This window comes from Epinephelus moara, chromosome 23, assembly GCF_006386435.1.
Source record: "Epinephelus moara isolate mb chromosome 23, YSFRI_EMoa_1.0, whole genome shotgun sequence".
Taxonomy (NCBI): Eukaryota; Metazoa; Chordata; class Actinopteri; order Perciformes; family Serranidae; genus Epinephelus; species Epinephelus moara.
The window spans coordinates 24126506-24149936 of NC_065528.1; the positions used below are offsets into that span (position 1 = coordinate 24126506).

Sequence of the window (23431 nt, forward strand, 5' to 3'; positions counted from 1 at the left end):
TGGCCTTTTATTGTGGCCAGCCTAAGGCACACCTGTGCAATAATCATGCTGTCTAATCAGCATCCTGATATGCCACACCTGTGAGGTGGGATGGATTATCTCGGCAAAGGAGAAGTGCTCACGAACACAGATTTAGACAGATTTGTGAACAATATTTGAGGGGAAATGGTCTTTTGTGTATGTAGAAAAGTTTTAGATCTTTGAGTTCAGCCCATGAAAAATGGAGCAAAAACAAAAGTGTTGCGTTTATATTTTTGTTCAGTGTAATAAAAAGCAAAAAGCTGCTTTAAATGTACCCAAACTCTGATATTTAAGGAAGGAAAAAAAAAAAAGTCTTGAGGTGATGCTAGAAAAAACATGTGGCGTTGGAAGTTAGACGTCCGACTGTTCATCACTCGACTTAATAAAAAATTTTCTCGTGACCTGGCTGCATGACTTTCCTCACAGACAAAGCCCAATTTGAAGGTTTTTTAATGAGGCTGCTGATAGCTGATGTTTTGTGTCTTGAACTCTGATGCTGAAGCTGATGTAAGCAGCTGGTTAGCCTAGCATAAAGACTAGAAACCAGGGAAAACAGCTAGCCGTGCTCTGTGCAAAGGTAACAAAAACTGGTAAAGAATCACATCTAAAGCTCACCAATTAATGTTATATCTAATTTGTTTGAAGAAAGACAACACACACTCTCAAAAAAGAAGAAAAAAGTCTGGTGGTGCTCGGCCACAGAACAACAATATAAACAAGAAAAAGCCAGCAACACTCGGTGTCCTTCGTTACCAACTTTTAATACCTTACTAATCTCTCAAGACAGATTCAAGAATTTTTTTTTTTTTTACCGATGGATTTCCAGATTGCTACCTCACTGGTACAGGCGATCAAACACAGACCGGTTTCGACAAGTGTCTTCCTCAGTGTGTGAAAAGACAGAAAAGCAGGGTGAGACATGCAAAAATAACCTCCATTCCCAATCACACAGCTGCATGGCATTAGGCAATCACCAGAGCACCAAGCAGAATCCTGGTAATCATAGAAAAACGTCTCATAGAAGAGAAAAAAGTACAAAACATGTATCAGTAGGTATTAAATAGTAGGTATTAAATAGACCAATATCAAGAAAACACATCTATAATATAAAGTGCCTAAGGTATTCCAGCATTGGCAACAACTGCCCACACTGCAAAGCCAGCCCAAGAAAGGAAGACAGACTTATCAAAAGAGAGTTTGACAATAAACAAAAGTGTCAATATCTAAGTGTTACAGAGATGGAGAGAAAATGTTGCTCATAGTTTAACCTGCTAACTGGAGCTAAAGGCTCACGTCATGTCTATGTAGCTAACATTAGCCTCAAATCACAGTGTGTCTTCCAGATGCTGCAGACCACCTTGCTGGAAGGAGAGCTGGGCAGTCTCTTCGGAGAAAGACCCGCAGTCAATGGCTGCAGTACCCCAGACTTTTTGTTGGCTTACCTAACTTTCTGTTGCTGCCATTACACAGGTTAGACCCCGCGCTGCTGCTGGCCACCAGCTCACTGTGTCACCCAGTGCTGGGAGGGTTTGGGCTGGCCGAATTCGGTATGCTACAGCCGCAGACTGAGTGTCCGTCTCCTAAGCTGCGGCCTGCTCTCTGCCCGGGGAAGCGGTCCACAGCAGTGGGGGGCAAGGTGATGGGGCTTTGGGGTGGCTAGCTAATTTTTTGTCCAATAACCAGACTGTACATTAAAATGATTATATAAATTGATGTATGGGAAACACTGGGTTACTGTATGAAGCCTGTGCATGTGCCCGTGGTCGTCTGGTTTCTGCCTTTCATTTTTTGCCTTCTCCAATTTCTGCCTTAAGAGTTAAGTTAAGTAAACAAGGTGTTATATTTAATGTACAAGTAAAAGGTTTATTTCAAACAGTAGTGTGACAGGTGACCACATGTAATTGCTGAGAAAACAAAAGACGAAAATGTTGATCTTGAGGTTGAGATGTGTAGCTCATGTGGGCTGGGGCATCTCTCCAATATCAGATAAATCAGTCATTTCACTAACCTGTTTACTTGTTACACTTAAATCTCCCTCTACTGCAGTGAGGTTAGCCAGAGTCTGTCTTAGCTCAGCGACCTCCTGCTCTCTCTTCATAAGATCCTCTGCCAGTCTTCCTATCCGCAAAGTCAGATCTGACAGCTGAGGCTCAAACGCCCTGAAGTCTCTTTTAATGGCAGCAACCTTCGGTTTGAGGTCGCTGGCAAACGTCACTGTTCTTATCAGACGAGCTCTGCCGCTCTCCAGCTCCCTCAGGCGCTCAGAGATCTGTGTGTCAGCGGCGGTGAGTTCAGGAATGCGCCTGCGAAGCTGCTCTATGGCCTGAGTGTTGCGTTCGGACGCAGAGCGCAGGTTTGAGACTCGGTCAATGCTGTTGGCCAGTACATCCCCGATGCGTTTGACCATGCTGCGCTCCACCTGAGCAGTCTTGTCTTCCAGCTCTGCCACCTGAGTGAGCAGAGACTCCAGCTCAGACTGTAGACCGTCCATCCTGCGCACATCTGTTCTCACTGACGCCACCTACAGGCCGAATATAGAAGAACAAAGGCTCAGAAATCCTGTTTCAAATCGCATAAAAAAATGTGTTTTTTCTCAGGGTTGTTTGGATTTTAGACTGTTGAAAGGACAAAAAAAGAAATTTAAAGACGTCATCTTACACTCCAAGAAATTGTGACAGGCATTTTTCACCATTTTATAGACAAAATGATTAATTGATTCAGTCATTCATGGAAATAATCACTGGCTGCAGCCCAATTTTTTGTGCCAGTGGTTGAATTTTGTTCCCTGCATCTGGTATCACAGCTGGCACTGGAACAGGACAACACCTACAGATTTTCTCCTAGTGACTCGCCAATAAAATCATTGTATATTGTCAACAGAACCTCACACACCTTGTTGACAAAGTCCTTTGCGATGGCTGAGGTGCGCTCTTCGATCTGTCCCACGGCGTCTCTCAGTGAGGTCAGGCTGGTCTGAAGCTGAGCTCGTTTCTCATTCAGCCCAAAGGCCCACTCCTTCAGGAGGCTCACTTCCTGCTCCAAACCCTCCAGCTGAGGCTGCAGAGCCCCCCGCTGACCCCCGAGACCCTCCAGCATCAGCTGGACGCTCTCACACTGAAACAGGACATACAGCACATGGATCGATACATACAACAGCTATATGCTTGTGTGTTAAGATGCTTGTGTGTTCAGGAGGTGTTGGTTAATCACATTTCCCTCTATAGGAAACACACGAGGGAAACTGGTGCCTCTATACACAAGAGGATCAAATAGGAGCAAAAAACAAATCTGCACAAATGCAACATTTTCAATAAAAACTGTGATTTTATTAACTACATTCAGTGATGAAATGACTGCCATGCTTCCAACAGGTGAAACCAAAAGATGAAAACATAACAGTCATCATTAATATTAAGATTTCTTCCACATCTACAGAAGTTATTCCTGTACCAAATGTAAGATAACACTGACAGAGATGAAGTTTGGGGCTGTGTCTAATGATTATTTTCGATCTCTATTATTTTCTGGATACATCAATGACTAATTTTGTCTGAAGAAAATGCAACGAATTTTGATGAAATGTCCATCATATTTTCCTGTTGCTTGTTTTTCCACAAATAGTCAAAAACCTAAAAATATTCAGTTACCTGCTGAAACTATTTCAAAATTCAGAAGCTAGGACCAGATAATGTAATTAATTTTTGCCTGAAAAATGACTTTTTGATTAATCTTTTAATATAGTTGTCCCTTTTTTTCTATGGATCAACTAATTGATTAATCAACTAATCATTTCAGTTCTAATGTAGTTACATATATTGTTGTGTAACTGTATCAGAGTAATGGGGCATATTGTATAAAATTACTAAAGAAAACTAAATGTGTCACTCCACAATAAACAAATATTACAATAAATATTCTCGATTGTACTTGTGTAATACAGTGCATGTGTACCAGAGTTTATGTATTGATATTAAAGTTGTTGTTGGTAAATTTCTTTGTAAATATTTGCTAAAACTGTCACTGTATCCTGACAGAAGTACATTAGTCAGATAATCTGTGAAAAAATCATGTTCCTCTTCCTTCTGGCATTTGCTAGAATCTACCGCAGCTCAGCTAAAACAACCAATCAGGGCAGAGAAGTCTCCAAGGCCTCGATCACACAGAAAGAGTTTTGCAGGTTGTAAAATGCGAGGCGCGCAAAAGAGGGTGGATCACGGGGAGTACCACCAGTTGGTCCAGGAGCTTCGCCTCCATGATGGCTGTTTCCAGGCATAATTTAGGACGACTCAGGGGGCAGTTTGACAACCTGCTGTCTATCGACGGGCCGTATAGCTCTGGGTATCCAACAAGCACTACCACCAGTTTCTCCTCCATTGTTTACCAACTGTAAACTTGTTGATGTGACCACCACAGAAGGAGTGACTGACATGATTGACAGCTGTGTTAGAGACTCCTCAGTTCTGACTGGTTGTTGCTGACCATGCTGCTGATTCTAGCGAGTTAGAGGCAGTAGGAGGGGAGGAAGACCATGATTTATTTCACACTGTCTCATGTACTTCTTTCAGAATCTAGTGACAGTGTCGGCAAGTGACGAGTTACCAGCTGTAGCTCTAAAATGAGGTGCATGTTTTGAGAAACATAACTGAACTATGACAGCCTTTTACAGCAATAGTCTGACAGGGCCACTCCTTCTCCCTCGTTGACTCAAAACAATGACATCATTCAGTGAGGTCATCGAGTGGAGTTTGAGTTGTCTCATCTATGTCGTCTTTTTCCCACTCCTCATCCTCCTCCATCTCATCGTATTTCCATTCCTCTTCCTCCACAGCATCAGAGTCCTTCTGGCTGTCGACAGTGTCTCCCCTCAGCACCATGGTGAGTTCACGGACCGCCTCTTTAACCACGGACAACTCATTCTTCATCTTCAGGATGCTGTTTTGAGCCTGCAGGGTGTCCAGCTCCTGCCTGATCTCAAGGATTTCACTGAGTGCTTTCAGCATGCTGTCTTCAGTCCCAAACACCTGCAGCGTCACCTCTTCCAGACGTTTCTCTGCCCCGTTCAGATCACCCGCCAGCTTCAGGATGGAGCGCACCGCCTCCTCCACCTGGGGCAGGTGCTCTTCACACTCAAGCGCTCGGGGAATGTGCTCCTGGAGCTGAGAGCTGAGCTCCGCCTCTCTTTTGCTCAGGGTGCTGACCTGCTGCTCCAGGGTTTGGATCTGCTTGGTGTTCCAGTCCAGATGATCCTGCGCCCGCTTGGTATCGTCTTCCTCTGTGCGCTCCATAGCTCGGGCGTTCCTCTTTGTGCTGGCCTCAAGCTCCTCCAGCTTCTCCGTCAACGCCCGGGCCCTCTGCTCAGCCTCGTTAACCCGCTCTGTGGCTGTGGCGTGAGCTTCCCGTGACTCAGCCTTCAGGGCGGACAGGTCAGAGTTGATGGCAGCTAGACGCTCCTGCCACGTCTCCGTCACGTTGAGGAAGTGGCCGTTAACTGCCTGCAGGTCACGGGAGGCGGAGTTCTCATCAGCTTGCATCCCCATCACCGCAGTGTGGAGGGTGGAGATCTCCTGCTGGAGTCGCGTCGCCAAGGAGACGGTGGAGAGCGCCTCCCGTAGGTCGTCCTCAGAGGCGGCAAGCTGCAGCCGCAACACAAAACAGGAGGGCTGTTTCTGTGGGAGCTCTATGGTCCTCAGTATTCATATATAACTGATACAGCAGGAAACCAAATGCATGCATTCAAAAAGGAACTGTGTACGATGTAAGTGAACTGTAAAGGTGTTAAAGGAGCACACAGATGTGGACTCTAGAGATGTGAGGCTCACCCAAAAGTAGTTTCTCTAACATTTTTAAACAAAACACAAACAAATGTAAGGCAGTAGTTCCCCACCCCTTTGACTTGTGACTCATTACAGTAACTCAAAGTCTGCCTCTGACTCCGTGTACTCTGTTCCACATGAATCAGGGATGTCAACGGTTCACCATTATTTGTTAACCAATGAGAATATTTTTGAGCAGTTACGCATGTCGGCCTATAGGCAAAATTTGCTATTCTTCATTTTACTGCACTGTGCACCAGCTGGATTTGGTGTGACCTAGCTAGCTGAGCTAATTCTGTAATTACTGCTAGTAACACTGTCTCGAACCAACAGGGTTGCTGTGGAGACATTGTGCCCACCCTAGTCTTCCCCCTAGGTTGCTCCAATGAGTAAGTGGCTCAATTGTGAGCCACAAACCCCCTTTGGCGTTTGCAGCTGAAAATGAAGCCCTTTTCCAACCAAATATAATATGCTAACATTATTAGCACAAGTCTATGGCATTTTACATTGTATAAATTAGCCTAGCTGAGATTTCCTCTGCTCATATGACGCCAGGATAAATCACACACAAGACATAAAATGCTATTTTGTGGAGGCTTTATTGTCTTCACAATTTATTGTTTCTTATCTGTGAAATTAAAGTAAATAAAAGCTTTGTTTCCACTGAGGGAAATGGTTTCAGCTTACAAACATAAACAGGAGGTGGAGGGTGGCTACCATGTTTCCTTAACCTTTGTATAAATAAAATTGTATTATATTTCCACACAAACTTAAAGGATCATTTCACCTGAATTTCACAAAAGAAAAACATATTTTATCGAGTAGTGGTATTTAGCTACGACAATAATTTATTTATTGTGCCGAATTTATTTTTCTAATTCCACATAAATATTTATTTAAAATCCAAAGAATACTATGTCACCTGTTAGTGCAGGGGATATTTCTTCAGTCAAAATGCATATATGCCATTGTACATTATATTTAATGCTGTGAGCACCACAGATTTAATTCCATTCCTTCCAATGTACTGGGGGTGAAGGTAGATCTCAAAACCTGGACACACAAAACCAAAACCTGTCTACATGGGGTTCAGTTTGTTGTGTGTAATTTGGGTGAATGACCCTTTAAAGCTCCATCGCCTCCAAGCAGCACAGAACATGTTCCCCTATAAATCAAACGCACCTTTTTGGAAACCTTCAGGACTTCTTCCTCCATGTCGAACAGACTTGAAGTCTTTACGTGTAAAGATCTGTACTTCTCCTCAATTTCAGTAAACCTCTCGTTCTGCTGCAGCACCATCCTGAAACCCAGAAGGACATAAAACTGTAGAAGAGATAAAAACTATTGATAACATTAGTGTAGTGGAGTTTTTTTTTACTTACCAACTGAGAGCCCCGCAAGCTACAAGCGACAATAAGCACATTAAGCCTCTAATATCCAAACCAGAGGACGTTTTATTCGCTCCTGCGTTGTTTCCACCTTCTGTCTTCACCTTTTGCGTTTCATCTATGACATTTGAAGCCGACGTTTCGGACCCTTCATCACTTTGTTTCTGTGACTTCTTCCTCTGTTTTAACTCAGCAGGCATCTTAGCTAACTGGCTACTGTTGGCAACTTTTACTTTGAAGGAATTCAACAGGTCCGGATAATACAAAAAAGGTCTAACCAGCTATTTGTTACGTTTATAGGTCAAATAAAACACTTCATTCGGTGATAAGTTCATAATGTAAGATGCTACAGTAACGTAAAAAGTGCATTTAACGTGTAACCGTTAAAACAAGTCTTTTTAGCCGTCTCCTTGGAAAAATGGCGCCTTTGTGTGCTCATCTTAAGCTCGTTTGTTCAAACACTAACAGAATTTCTCAGTTAAACACACAAATCTGTAACAAATGAAACACATAAATTGACACTTTATCTTTTAGCTCAAAACACACAACAGTGCAAAGCAAAATTATAACTTTTAGTCGCGTTTGCCAATTTGTTTTAATCGTTAAACTGAGCTCTAATTTTAACAAAATCTCAAAATTACGATCGCACAGGAAGGACAGTAAACGCCTCAGCCAGCCACGTAAGCGGCTGCCAGCATTTGTCCCGATTTGTCCTGAAAGTGGCCATGATGGATTAATGACGTTTTTGGATTAATCAATTAATTGATTATTCGGTTGACAAAAAATTATCAGCAATAATTCTGATAATTGATTAATCTTCTACATAATATATTTAAATAGTAATAATTATAATAAATAACAAAATAATAATAATTTATATTTGTTATTATTAATAATACTATAATATATATAATATATACTATAATTTTTTTACTAATTTTATTGTTTTTATTTTCTCTTTTTTATTTTATTTTTTTGCATCATTTCTTCTTTCGTCACTCATTGCTCACTCTTCCTATGTTTAAAAAAAAAGCCAATTTGCTCAGGTTTTTAAAGGGTTAATATGCAAACTACACCCTTTAGCATATTTAGTAGGTGTATTATTTTTAAGTTTAAAGGCAAATACCAAAATTGAGAGGACAGTGGAAGTTCATTCTTGACTGTATGAATATTAGTCATAGTAGCTATATGAAGTATTGTTGACTCCTGGTCCACTTCCCAGCATTTATCCTGAGCTTTAAACCACATGGCATGGTCTTCATCAGTAAAAGGATGCGCCTCAGCCGACTGAGCCCACTCTGTTACAACTGGGACAAATCAATTCACTGATGAAGACCATGAAATGGTTTCTTTGTATAGCTATTATCACAAACCTGTGCTACAGTGGTTTACACATAAAAACACACCAACACCAACACACCAGTGTGAGGTCATTAAAACTTGAGTAATGTGCTCTCTTTTATTGATTTTTGTTATAAAAATGCTTCTCCAAAGTAAATATCTGCTGGTTTTCACTGTTTAATATAATAGTCAATTTAATATTATTGGGTTTTAGACTGTTGGTAGGACAACTGGTATGATGGACATGTTTTTTGCTGATTTCTAATAACCTGAACAATTAATTAATCACACACGAATTTCTGTGCAGTGCAGGGCATAAAATAACCAGGCAAAAGAGCTTCGGCACAAGCCATTTATTTGGCATGTTTCCAAAAATGTTACTTACATTTTGAGTGTCAAAATATGTCAAAACTTGATTATCAGTAGCTTTCTATAAATGGTAATTCAAAGCCCTATACAACGTTGTATGTAGCAGTAATATACAGTTTTTATTGAACAATTCTGTTATTCCATTATTATTAAACGGGTCCCAACAGCAGGATGCTCTCTTGTATTCAGGATGTGTCAGCGGGTCCTATTAACCACGTGGGCCATGCATATTTAACGAGCTACTATTATTTCATGTAACATTTAACAATATTCAACAGCAGAAGACACAATCTTACAAAGATCAACAAAATTTAACAAAGACGCAACGTCAACTTAGAGGCAAATGTTCATTTGCAATACAGTACATTCAAGCAAAAGCTGCCACATGCAATTTCTAGCAAGTGATGTGCAAAAAGGTAACCAGATGACTCCACAAATTTTGCAATATGAGGGCGTGCTAATCAGAGATCTTTGGACTAAGGCATAGAGTGATGGAGTAAACAAATATTTGGTCATTGAAGGATCTTTTAGTGTTTCTTATTTTACAACTCAAGTCAAACTCCTGAGAAGCATAAACAGTACAGACACTGCTCAGTAATATAATCATCCAGTTCCCCATCAGGTCTTTAAAAACTCTAGTCCCTTTACTCTGCACAGCATCATGGGAAACTTAACCTTAATGCTAAATAACAAGCAGTAGTTATTCCACACCTGAGCCATTAACAGATATCAAGCTGCTTTCCTATTGCTTTTAAATGTCAAATCCAACACTACAGTACAACATGTACTGGCTCAGAATTAAAGATACGACCTGGACCCCGGCAGTATGTTACAGCAAACAAAAAATGAAGGCTTTAAAGGGACTGTTAACATTTTAAGAGGACATGTGTGCTATACAATGGGACCTGAAAGCTACAAAGAGGTCCCAATGCATCAGATAATTCCAACCTTCAAGAGTCTTAAGTGTGTGCCTTTAAATTCAATGTGTAAATTCGAAATGTAAACACCAACACCAACAAAAAGAAGCTACAAATTAAAACCAAAGCATCATCAAAAGGCACCCCTCAAAATTCACCTCATCTACAGGTTACAATGTCGACCATATTATCGATTACAACATCTTAAAGTGTCCAAGCTATAAGAAGTAGCAAAAAAAAAAAAAAAAAGAAACAAAGTGCTGCTGACCTTCACCAAGCCGGGTCAATATAATGCTAATAAGTAGATTACTTTACACCCTCAACCCTATTTTCTCATGTTTTTGGTTCTGAGTGACCAATGGAGACGACAATTTCTTAAAAGTGGTCCAGTATTGCATGAGAGCACTAACGCGGGTAGCAGCGAAACTGTCTGTAATGCCATCACTCAGGGCATTTGTACACCGTCGATTCATGTCCACGAAAAGTGTTTGTTTTTGCCACTGACAGGCTCGGATTATTACAAGTGTCTGACATCATTATGGAAAGGGCCTTACCGAGACAGACCTTTTTGTTTAAGTGTAAGATCTTTTTTATTTGACCAGCAACAGCTCGAAATCGCCAAACCCACCAGACTCCATTAGAAAAAACAGAAATTCTAGCTTGTACAGAGCCAACATATTTTCACATCTAACTGGATGAGTTGAGGGTTAATTTCAGTCAACCAGAGTTGGTGATTGTTGAAACAGCAGAAAGACAAACCAAGAAGGTTTTTGTGGGTTTTATTTTGTTTCTGTTCACTTTGAATGAAGTGTGTTTTATGACGATAAAATTGCTGTTTTTTTTAAATGGAGTCTGGTGGTTTTTGTGGTAGTGATTTTGGGGCTGTTTCTGGTTTTAAAAAAGGATCTCAACTCTAACAAAAAAGTCTATCTCTGTAGGGATCCTTTCTTTAATGCTGCCAGACACTTGGAATAACAATCTGAGCCTGTCAATGGCAAAAACAAGCACTTCTAGAGGACGAAAATTAACGCTGCACACTTGCCCATTAAAGTTACATTGCAGCCTGTTTCGCTGCCGTCAGCTGCAGTGGTCTTGCAAAATACTGATCCCATTTGTCACTGAGACACCAAAACATGAGAAAATATGGTACAAGTTGAAAAATACCAAAGTCATCCTTCAAGATGAGAAGACTGACACCACTCTCTTGTCTGTCCATTAGCTATACGGCCAACAGCCAGTTAGCATAGCTTAGCATAAAGCCTGGAATAAGCTAGCCTGCCTCTGTCCAAAGGTAGCAAAATCCACTTCCTGTGCCAACATCTCTGAAGCAGTTTTTACACTTTGCTTGGTAGGCAGAGCCAGGCTAGCTGTTTCCCTTGTGTTTATGCTAAGCTAAGCTAACTGGCTTCCAGCTGCAGCTTTGTATTAAAGAGTGGTGTCTATCTTCTCATTGTACTACTAGCAAGAAAGCAAATGAGCATATTTCCCAAGGTGTCCAACTTGTCGTTTAAACTCACTTTTTAATAGCTGCTTAGGTTTTATGCCATCTTATTTTGTTTTGTTTTTCATAATTAAAGATGCCTTCGAAAACAAAGAAAAACATAAAACATATTCACAATATAATGAAGCTTATATATGCTAATGAGGCCAATTTTCAATTTATGTAACTGGTAGTATGCGCGATTAAGGAATACATATTTGGTCCCCCAAGGCCTCTTTGTCAGGTTTTGGTCCTGTCTGTGGAGGAGCAAACATAAGTGCACTTTGGGGACGGAAAGGACACTTTCAGACTTGCGGGAAAGTGCAAAAAAGCACAATAACATTTGGATCCCATTTGGATCTTAATCAGGTCCAAGTAGGATCGAAACGTCTCTACTTAACTTGTGTGGCATGGAGTAAGTGTGCAGGCGTTGCTTTTACTTTGTTAACACCTATGTGCTGTGCGTACATTAATTCTCCTTCAACTCAAAAAAGCCCCACACACAGCACATGTGATGAGCGAGGGTATGTAAACCAATTAAAAACTTTACAACTGAATTGTCTCCTCTTCTAAGGTTGTTTTTTTACCTCGTCAACTAAAAAAATCAAAAGGCAAATCCACCCTTCAAAACACCATGAAGCTTCTGCTACATATAATATTTCTAAATATTTTAACCCCAAGACCTCAAAGCCAACTTAGCAGTAAACCGCAAACTAAATATTCTTCATAACTGAACTATACAATCTCCCTTCAAGATGCCTGCAGGGGAACATAATCCCACTGATAATATTGTGCTTCCATCATCTTGATTCCAGCAACTGTTGTATATACATTATCTACTGAAAAACTAGATATAGATGGGGATTATTTGAAGTTAAATTTTAATGCTGTCATAGAGCAGATTCTCCCATCGAAGTTCTTTTGCTCCCGAGATGAGTGACCGCCACTCATCTGAGAAACTTATCTGACTCTGTTAAACAGAGGACGACTATGAGGGCGCAGAATCCAACAGGAGACACACCATGACTCAGGAGCCGTAGTGATCCTGGAAAAAAAGACAACATATATTATTAGAACTTCAATTTCAGTTTGTCAGACAAGATCTTTTTAAGTGCCGTATTTCTGACCAACCTGGATTGTGCTAACTACACCGCTGGCCATGACGGAGAGTTTTCCTGCGACCGAGCGCACTCCCAGTTTGAGCTGCGACATGTCAGGAGCATTGGGCAGCACGTTGCTCAGACGGTAGGAACTTGCTGCGTGCAAAAGACAGAGACAGTCAAGCAGACAGACAAAGAACGTGCAAGAATGGAACCACCCATACTAACAAATCTGTTAGTAAGGGGCAAATACAGATGTTTTAAGAGACCTTGTGGTCAATATTCTTTAGTACAAAACTCCTGTACAGATAGTCTTCTTTTCTCCACTGGGGAAAAACACTTTTACTTACAAAGTTGCGTAATGTCTTAATCTCAATTACTTTGGAGTTCAAACGTTTTACGGAAATCACACATGGTTGTTCTTCTTAGTGTTCCTAGGAACAATTTTTGCGAATAAAACCTACCCACAAATGAAGCAGAAGACGCGGCCTTATAAAGCAGTTTGGGGATTGTGTAAAAGTCGCATTCATTAAAGGACCAGAGTGTAAGATTTAAGGGGATTTAGTGCCATCTAGTGGTGGGGATTACAGATTGCAACCAGCTGAGACTTCTCCTGGTTATAATTCCTTCAGTGCTCATTGTTCAGGAGGTTTTAACCAGAAGCCAAATTATCAACAGGGGTCTCTTCTTCTCCACAACAAACAGGTAAAAAGCGCTGACTAAAGTAGTTTCATGTGGAAAAATCTGACGCCCTATCTAGAGCCAGAAGTTTGGTTTGTTTGTTCTGGGCTACTGTAAAAACATGGCGCTGCAACATGGTGATCTCCGTGGACAAGGTATGAAGATCTAAAAGACTCATTCTAAGGTAAAAAAAACCCAACAATTCTTATTTTCAGGTGATGTTACATTTAAGATATTCACATTTCTTCCAATATATTCCCCTAAATCCTACACACTGGACCTTTAAGTTTACATAGCTTGATTAATCCGACAAGATTTGCAGAAAAATAGTTTAGTATAAGACTAGCACAATAACTGTGTATTTGGGTATTATTATATATACACATTTATTTGTATTTACCAGTTACACAAATTAACATATTAAGTAAATGAGATATTGAATAGTTTTGGAAAAGGCAGTGCTGGTGCAGTATTCACTCACCAGCTTGTTTCTTTGGATCATCAAAGAGATCTGCTGAACTTATAGAGGAACTCCCAGCGTATCTCTCCAGCCGTGTTTTGGCCTCGTACTGAAGAACAGAAATACAAAAACATTTTTTGCAAACATCCTTGAGTACTTTTCAAGTTAAAGTAATTTTTATGTGTGATTACTTTAACTGAGTTACTCCATTATTAGGTATGTATAGCCAGAAAACATTAAACACTAAACTGATATGCAAGTCAGCTCTGATAATTTACAACACCATATATACAGCATGTGAACAGGGTAGGATGCATGTTGTCACTGTGTACCTCAGAGTTATCTTGTTTTCCAAAGTACATGTCAGAAGAGATGGCTTTCACGTCTCCTCCAAACTTTTTCTGAGCTTCTCCACTGTCTGACACCGGTACTGCTTCTGGTTTTCTCCTGCCTGTGGGCCTGATGACAAACAATGATTACAAACACAGATATAATAATAAACATAAACACTAATAATAGCTGTATATACATTTACTTAGCATGCAGTATCACAAAAACATACAGGTTTTTCCTTCGTTTCATATTATGACACCTGAACACATCAGATAAACTCTTTTCAGTGGAAATAGGCAACTTTTCAACTTTTCCATGTTATACTATTGTTGGCGCTGCTGTTGCAAAGAGAACCAGCTCGCCTCTTGTTTTCCTCAGAGCCTAGCAACTACCACAATTTCCATGGTTATTTCGGTTTTTCCACCGTCCACCATGTCTGCTACCAGGGATCCTAAATGCAGAGAGCTTACATTGATGCTCTTTGGCAAGTGGGGATAGTCACTGATAGTTTCCGGGGAATACAAAAGTAATATCCCCTCCCTGTTTTGGTTGCACAATGGTTGACACACTTCTTTTGTGCCGTAAATGGCGCCTTCATTTTCCTGCGAGATCACTTGATGAAGGCGAAGCTTATAGAGAACCAATCTAAACGCAGATGGTGTCATTATTCTGTAGCCATTACATTGTCAGTCATTACAATAAGATGAAGCAAAAAACTATTTCCACTTTACGCAACAGAACTCAGAAAATGTACGATCATTATACAAATGATTCCACTAAAGCTTAATGAATGATAATTAATAACAGTGCCTTGCAGTGAGTGTCACCTACCTGTCATTCAGTGATGTTATAGTGGAGGTCAAAAAGAAGTCGGGCTCTGGCTTCTTGCTCTCCTTCATCCAGCCCCCTCCCTCGCCTCTATCATCCCACCCTGAGGACAGACTACCTGAGGTTTCTGTTTGATCTTCAAACCGAGACATGATCCTAAAGACAGAAGAAGATCAGAATGATGTCAGGTGAGAGTACTGCGGTGGATGGACTGTTTGAGAACTGAAGCAGTGAAGAAGAAGCTGTCAAAAACAACTACGCTGACAGTCTTCTGTGATGGAGAACAGTCTCTCTCCTGGGAATTAATTGCTGTTAAAATGTTATCTGAGTGTGCCAGGAAACTCAAGTTCCTGTTTTGCAGAACGAGGCCTCTTGACTTTACTGTTAGCAAAACTTCTCGTGTCATCATTATATGACAGTGTAATTTTGATCATACATGTTCTGCTTTGTGAGGCGGTTTGTCAGCTTAACTTCGGAACAAACTGCAAGTGATGCCAAATCATATTATTCTGTATTTATTAGATGCATCCCGTCAAACTCATGTTGGTAGTGATGAACTCAGAAGGGTAGGACTGTTGCCAGTACAGCTTAGAGCAGAACAACAAGCTGCATCACATGTGTGACATTACAGATGGTTATGCTCCCAAATATTTGAGTTCTCAGATAACCTTGGTCCATACTCAGCATAACTGTAATCAGGGTCTACGGCCTACAGCAAGTTAGATTTAAGACTTTTTAAATGCCACTCAGAATCAAATTTAAGACCAATGTTATAACAAAATATGAAGGAAAAAACCCCCACATAAAACGACATCATTAACTTAGGGTTAAGGACAATTTTGCCCAAATAGTTATTGGAACATTAAACAGTACTTTTTTGTCTTAAGGGTGGAACAGAAGGAGGAAATACCTGGCAATTATTATATTATTAGCACAAAAGTCAGAGGTTTTCTTGGCAGTTTTTTCTTTCTTACTCTGCCTTGATTCCCATCATGCCTGGTTTGAAAAACTATTTACATTAAGCTAGCTAGGAGACAGTGGATCCTCTGCTCTGAGCATCACGACTGGTAACAACATATGAGTGTTGTTGTTAAAAAGAAGTACCAATTATGTTGAGATTTTACAATGCACCACCACCACATACTTTCCATGTCTTAGCATTTTTAAGACTTTTGAATCATTGATTTGAGACATTTTAATGCCAATTAATGCTTCATTTTATTAATAATAATGAATGCAATGCCCTTTAAGACATTTTAAGGGTCTGCAGGAACTCGGTATGATACTCAGGGGCCACTGTGCGTTCATGTTAAGTGCCTCCAGTGAATAATGCAGACAACAGCTGCCATGTTGTGGAACAGCCATCCACTACACCTCAAGTCTTTAAACATGAAAGGGGCTTACAGAAGTCAGGTTAGGATTAAAGATTTACACTGAAATTTGCATCAATCCATCCATTTTCGTAATCGCTTATCCTCTTGGGGTCGCATGGGGGCTGGAGCCTATCCCAGCTGACATTCAGCGAGAGGCAGGGTACACCCTGGACAGGTCGCCAGACTATCACAGGGCTAAGAGAGACAGACAACCATTCAAGCTCACATTCACACCTACGGACAATTTAGAGTCACCAATTAACCTGCATGTCTTTAGACTGTGGGAGGAAGCCGGAGTACCAGGAGAAAACCCACGCTGACATTAACCACCACACCACTGTGCCACCCCTTAAGTGACATTTTATTTTTTTGACATGGGAGTTTTTTTCCTTAACTTTTGGTGATGTTCTTTGGATCACAGGACTGTGTTAGTTTAGTTTGTATCTTGAGATTAGTTGTGTTGGAGCCATAATATAGTTTTTGTTTGTTTAGTTTATCCTTATCTAAACACTGAATGAAATAATGATTGAATATGGACAATGCTGTCGCCCTTCTATGTTATGGTGAGCATGTGTACACTGTATTGAGAATTAATGGATCGCCAAATCCAAAGAGAGATAAAGTGCACTGGACACTGGTTTATTTTTAACCCAGAACACATGTCTGGGACAAGTTCACCTGTTCACTGCTCAGTGGCTTGTTTGGACATTTTGTAACAAGCTGGAGTAAACATTTTTTACTTTATCTATAAATCAGTGTAAACAGCAGCTGGAGAAGAGGGGGATTTTGAAATTAAAATTCAAAGGGCCTTTAAGGGAGGAATATATTAAGATACAATACGATCAAATCAGTGTATGAAAACTGACATCAAATCACAAAATATTCAGAAAATTATTCAAGACAAAAAAAGGAAAAAAAACAACAAGAAATAAAAGAGTGATGCATGCAACACTTTAAAAAAATCTGAATATTAAACCACCTACTTTGAAAAACTAAACTGAAGCAGCAGATTAGTTTTACAACTTTGAAAACAGCAGAGCACAGAATATTATGTTAATAAACATAATGACAGTAATTAAAAAGAATAATTGTCTGACCTTGAGCTGAAGGACCCTTCATCATCATCATCGTCAACAAACCGTCGTCCTTTGCTGGTCTTGGTCCCCTGTGGATTCTCCTGCTGGATTATGTGCATGTCCGATGTCACAGAGTGAGACACGCCACTACAGAGCGAGAATGGGAGCAAGAAACAGAGATATGAAAACTAATGCTTCATTCAGCTACAGGATCACTAGCAGTTGTCTCCTAATCGTCGTCATCATCATCATACCTCCTGATGCCCAGACCCATGCCCAGTCTCTCAGCTTGCTCTTTCTTCTTCCCCTCTAATCCCTTAAACTTCTTCTCCTCCATTTTCCTCTGCTCCTCAAAATCTTTATAGGCCAGACGCAGGGACGGAGCGCTGAGAAGGAAGAAGGCCGTTGAAATATCAAAACAGCAGGAAAAGTACAACAAAAATCCACTGACCACACGTTAAGGTAAGAAAACATAACGAATAATAAAGAAGCAAAGAGACGCACATGGATTCCTCAGGTTGGGAGCTCTTCTTTGCAGCAGTGGCGCCCTCTTCTTTCTCTCTGAGCTTGTCGGCAGCCTGAGCCTTCTTCTCCAGCTCTGAGAAACTCTTGCTGCTCACCTTGTGAGCACCCAGACCGCCCTTCTTAGAGGCCAACTACAGGCAGACACATTTTGCAAAGCATGCTATGAATGCAAAGTCTGTGAGAACACATAGTGGCAATAATGCGTACAGTTATGTGAGCACGTACTGTTTTCTTGGCGGCAGTTGGCTTCTTCTTAAGAAGAGAGGAAGGGTCTGGAAAAATCAAATGATGGTAAAGTTACATAACCAACAGTAATTTAGATACAAGCACATGATCTTTGAGTAAACGTGAAGAATATAAACCAACCTAGATTTGCTTTTGGAGAAACACTCAGCATGTCCACACTGGGACCCTCTTCTAGATTACCTGAAAGGGTTTAATGTAAATGTGTTGAGCCACATAAATGACACTGAGATAAGTACGACTATAGCATGTTTGTATTTTGTGAATACCATTACTGTCTTCCTCTTTTTCCCCAGTTGATGGCTTCTCTGATATAGTGGAGCTGAGACTCATTTTGGCCATGTTCAAATTCTCAGGAAGATCCTGGGCATTAAACAGACACACCTAGTGAGATCCTCTGTCACTGGCAGACATCCAACAAGCAGGTATGTGGATAAAAATCACACCTAGGAAAGGCAAGCACTCTCCTATACCTGTGAATGCAGACTGAAGAAATCCACCTGCTTGTCCTCTGGTGATGTTGGGGAGAGAGGAGCCTGACTGTCGAGCCACAACTGCACAGAAGAAGAGCAGTAAACTGATAAAGCTATCTGTGCACTTAAAGATATATTATATGCAAAGTAAAATACGCAAAGAGGAGCTACACAGGAAGTTTGTTTTATCTGTTTTTGTTATTAATTGCTGTGGAGCAGCCTGTAAGTGAAGGATGTTTAATGACAGTAAACAAACGTGTGCATTACGTCAGTGCCATGGCGTCTGGTGGCTTGCGTGGCTAAAGTCTTTATCTTCTCTCTGTACAGCTGAGCAGCTCGGCTGTTGTACTTGCTGTTGGCAGCGTTGGCTGTGCACCCATGTTGATTAAAAAATGAAACCTGAACAGATACAGGAAACAACGACAGGATGAATTAAGTTAAATTATGTGTGTGGAGCACAACGCTGTTGATAGTGTGCTGATATGCAGCCTTCAGGTACTGACCGCGCTGGCGTTGCCTCCCACTTGCATACATCTTAGCTGAAACCATGACCAGTTGAAATCCAGCTCAGTGGACCTGTGGAACAACAATGTCAAGATCTGAACAAAGCTTTAATTCTTATGTCACAAAATAGTTTGACAGGGACGAACAGCTCAGGTTCCAAAAGATTTCTCTCCCTGTTATTTTACTCTTGACTGGATTTTTCAAGGGGAACTCCAGTATTGTTGCACATGAAACCCTTTTTCTCCCTGCTTTTGTATGAAAGATAAGATAAGAGATAAGATAAGATACACCTTTATTGATCCCATAATTGAGAAATTCCAGTGTTACAGCAGTCAAGGGGAAAGAGTCAGATTAAAGATTTCAAAATTTAAATTTAAAAACTTAAAACTTAAAAAACTAGGCATGCAAAATAAGTACAAAAATACAAGAAACAGCAATAAATAACAATAATAATAATAATAATATTAATGAGCAGCTGTGAATGAAAATGAGCAGTGAACAAAGGGAGCACATCTAGTGCAAGTGACTGTATGTGTAAAACAGCAGACAGCTGTGGTGTCCATAAAGTGTCCATAGTGTCAGTAAAGTGCCAGGGCTGGGCAAGTGACTTGTGTGAACAAGAATTTTTGAAAATGGTCCAGTACTGAGAGGGAATGGTGTGCAAATCATCTAATGTAATCACCCGTGACAATTTATGTACACTAAAAGTGTTTGTATTTACCACTGACAGGCTCAGATTGTGATGAGAAGTGTCTGACAACATTACAGAAAGGACCCTACAGAGAAATTAAATATTTCTTTAGTACCTTTTGCTTGTTCTGGCCTGATTTGCGTCCAACTTACACCAACAAGAAGTTAAGTTTTGAAATCTTGCAAGAGGTTATTTGTTGCAGGAAAAACAAGAGTGGAAATGTTCAATGAGAGTTAGGAGAGAGGACTGCCGGAAAAAGTTTGTTATGTCAGAATACAGAAAGTTCATCTTAGTTTTATCTAAAAGATTTTCAACCTCATGGCTGAATATTTGTCTGAATTGGACAATGTGAAAAAGATTTCAGACCGATACTTCTTTAGCAAGACTTGGTCACAAACAAGTAAAAGGTAAAGACAAATGATGGTCTTCTCCATAATGTTGTAAAACACTCAGAATAAGAATCTGAGCCTGTCAGTGGCAAAAACATGCACTTTTTTACCTGCTTAGAGTGGTTACATGTAGTCTGTTTTGTCACTACCAGCTGCAGCACTCTTGCTCAGTACTAGACCAGCTTCAAAAACTGTTGTTCCCATCAGACGCAAAAACACTGGACAACAGGGTCCAGGTTCCGCTTTAAGAATCTTCTGAAATCGTGCAAAAACTCAAAACTACATTACTGTAAATTCACAATACTCATGCCTAATCACATGAGCTGTATTTTGTCTGCATAATCATAAGCTGCAGGAAAGGAACATTTTAAAATTATAAGTAAAAGGAACATATTAAAATACAGTAGTATCTGACCTCGAGCTGAAGGACCTCAAAATGCTCATCGTCTAACAAAGACAAAGCACATGGATCACATTACTCCAGTGTTGGCCTCACTCCATGAACAGACTACTGGAGCTTAGAATTCACTACAAAATTTTAGTTATTATCTATACGGGTTCACGCTGTAAACGCTCTGACTTGTCACTATAAGTTAACTTTAAGTGTTGACTGGGTGTCCCAGAGCTCAGCTTAAAAAGAAAACGGAACAAGTTGTCTTTGCTCATACACTTTATAATAAATTCTGATGATTACAATCAAGTGAAAAAGAATGGTATCTGTGTAAAATTCACTTTATTGCCAGCGAAAAGGCGTTTACAAAGAACTGGTACAAATCTCAGCCTCCAAGCCTTAAGCAATAGACGGACAAAATCAAGTAGATCTTTATCATGGAAAAGATGACTTTCCCCCTGAGGTTTAGAGATGCAATATTCCCCAGAAAATGGGAGAAGTGGACTGTCATGATTACTTAACTGGTGTGCCCCCACACAATGTTCTCTATTGTGTTTATGTTCTGTCTAAACATTTAGAAATACTTTAAACAAAGAGTTAAAGAGTTAAATAAATAAATTCAACTGGAATCTAAAATGTATATGAATTATATTTTCATACTTTTGGACTTGTTGCTACCCTGTCTCTTTGGTATTTCCTGCTAAGTGCTTCAACTGTGACACTTTTTTTAACATCTGTTGCATGATTTTGAAGAGCGATGTAGAAATACTGCAATTCAAACAACCCAACAGCAAATGCACAGGAAAAAACAACAACAGTAAGTAAAAGGAATACAAATAAAGCAAATTTTGGCGGTAACACAAAAAAGGACTACAATCAGACGAACAAGCTGTTGCCAGATTTTCTGAAAGACTCCTGCGTCTAATTTTCTTTACATGTAAAACATTACCTGCTGTGAGGTGTTTTTGCTTTGAAACGTACACTACATAAATAGGTCCTGACTAACCTGATAAAGCTCAGGTGCACCCCCAGAGACCTGTGAGTCCCAGAGCAGTCTATACACAGGAACACACCATAGGTGATACTGGCCCAGCTGGGGTTTTTAGCTGAGCAGTCAAAGCAAACCTGAGAGGAAGAGAGAGCAGAGAAGATGCATAAAAATAAAGCTTTATCTCAAAATATTCACAGATGAGGCAACTGACATTTTAATGAAGCAGTAAAGACTGGTATTTATTATTATGACAAGTTATTATGGCGCAAGTCTTTCCTCATGCAAGAGCCTGCATATGAAATCAATAAAAGAGACGTGGAAGCAAACAAAGTCTGAAGTGCATGTTGCCACTGTGATATTAGCTGGCTACTGATTCAAACAGCTGTTAGTGAAGTGGGTTGAGTTTCTCAATGAAATCACCTCTTAATGGTAAAGCTATGAGCACTGTTGCTTTGTGAATGTCATTCACAACATTTTCCCACGTAGACCAAAGGCCTTGAGGATGCTTAAAACAAACAAATATCAAGCCTCCACAAACACACCTAGCTTAGAGCCAACTGTCAAAATGTAGCTAGCTGCCAACCACGTAGCTAACGTTACGTTCTCTCACACATTATTGTCCTGTAAATGTTACCAGCCCACAGTTCAACAAAACCGACCGTGTTTAAACATGTCACGTATTAGCTAGTTGTTAAATTAGCTGGTAAATTAAAGCTAGCTTTAGCTTTTCCCCAAAGTGCGACGTGTCAGTTGAACTTCCTTGTTAAAGAGAGTAAACTGTCCGCCGTTTGAAACTCTCACCTTGTTCGTAGGGATGGCACGAAGTCGCTTAAAAATGGTGGAGATATCGTGTCTGCTGGGCTCTGACATTGTTCTGTCTGTAGGTAATAACTGTCGGTTATGTTGAGAAGTAGAAAGGAAAAAACAGCCAGTGTGTTTCCTCAATAATAACTGAATACGACACGTCAATAGGAGAACATCATGGTCGGGCTCTGATTGGATAAAAGTGACCCGTGGTTATGTTATTGTAGCAAGGGCTGCTGGGTAGTGTAGTTCATCCTCACATTTTGACGTTACAGTGTTTTCAATGTGGTTAAAGACGTATTTAGGTCCTTTATTCAAGTCTGGACTTTTTCTGAAGTATTACCATTAATTTATAAACGTTTTAATATGCATTTAATTACTGTAAGATTGTTTAACCCTTTGAAACCTGAGCAAATTGGTTTGATTTCTTTTAAAAATATGGGAGAAAGGCAATGAGCCACAAAAAAGTGATTATTATTATTGAATAATCAATATATTTTATTATTATAATCATAAAATATGATTATTATTGATTACATTTTATTTATTTTTGTAAAAAAAAAAAAAAGAAAAACAAGGAGATGACCTGGCAAAGGTGCTTAAAAATATAATAATTCTATACCATAATTTTAAATATGTAATATTAGTAGTGACTAAAATTTGTTTTTCCCTAACTTTTTTCCTTTTTTTTAAAAAAAAAAAATCTCTCTCTCTCTCTCTCTCTCTCTCCCTATATATATATATATATATATATATATATATACTAAAAGGTACAGACTGATTCAATTTAACTTTCTGCATCCAACAAAAGTATGGTTAAATATAATCTTACCCCTCTGATTTAGAGTGGTTTAGAGGAATCAATATTCCTACACTGAACTTGGTCTTGCCCCGAAATAAGATAAAATACCCTTATTAATCCCTAGCAGGGAAATTTGGCTGTTGCAGCAATACAGGGGAAAAAATATATAGATAAGTATAGAAAAGAAACAGAGATAAACAATGAGAAATAAGAATTTGGAAACAACATGACATGATAATGTGAGTGGTGTTAATAAAGTGACAATGTACAAGATATTTTTATATTTTGGGTAACGCCACCGATTAAACCTTATTCTCAAGCTCACAAAAATATTAATAAATTCCAAAAATGTGTAGCACTTAAATGTAGAGATGCTTTTCCAGTTGGAATAAGGATTTATCTGCAAGATACTGACTACAAACTCATAAAAATGTGGGA

At 39.8% G+C, this 23431-nt stretch overlaps 2 protein-coding genes across 4 annotated transcripts; both read right to left on the minus strand.

Moving 5' to 3' along the window:
- Window positions 1-1858: 1858 nt before the first annotated feature.
- ikbip (IKBKB interacting protein) lies at window positions 1859-7991 on the minus strand. Of its 2 annotated transcripts, XM_050035721.1 has the most exons (4): window positions 7217-7845; window positions 7017-7134; window positions 2914-3135; window positions 1859-2542 (listed from the first exon to the last, which is right to left on the minus strand). In XM_050035721.1, the coding sequence occupies exons 1-4, from the start codon at window positions 7420-7422 to the stop codon at window positions 1976-1978; spliced, it is 1113 nt and encodes a 370-aa protein (XP_049891678.1). In that variant the 5' UTR covers window positions 7423-7845; the 3' UTR covers window positions 1859-1975. The 2 variants fall into 2 exon arrangements, with proteins under 2 accessions (XP_049891678.1, XP_049891677.1); XM_050035720.1 differs by lacking the exons at window positions 1859-2542; window positions 2914-3135 and adding an exon at window positions 3145-5654 and having other exon boundaries at window positions 7217-7991.
- A 910-nt stretch (window positions 7992-8901) lies between these two features.
- Window positions 8902-22367, minus strand: arfgap3 (ADP-ribosylation factor GTPase activating protein 3). Of its 2 annotated transcripts, XM_050035712.1 has the most exons (16): window positions 22189-22366; window positions 21403-21521; window positions 18925-18997; window positions 18689-18820; window positions 18422-18502; window positions 18218-18311; window positions 18072-18131; window positions 17931-17977; window positions 17685-17836; window positions 17435-17566; window positions 17202-17327; window positions 14735-14887; window positions 13903-14029; window positions 13592-13679; window positions 12461-12585; window positions 8902-12374 (listed from the first exon to the last, which is right to left on the minus strand). In XM_050035712.1, exons 1-16 carry the CDS (start codon window positions 22255-22257, stop codon window positions 12357-12359), a joined length of 1596 nt encoding a protein of 531 aa, XP_049891669.1. In that variant the 5' UTR covers window positions 22258-22366; the 3' UTR covers window positions 8902-12356. The 2 variants fall into 2 exon arrangements, with proteins under 2 accessions (XP_049891669.1, XP_049891668.1); XM_050035711.1 differs by lacking the exon at window positions 8902-12374 and having other exon boundaries at window positions 12437-12585; window positions 22189-22367.
- Between the last annotated feature and the right edge of the window lie 1064 nt (window positions 22368-23431).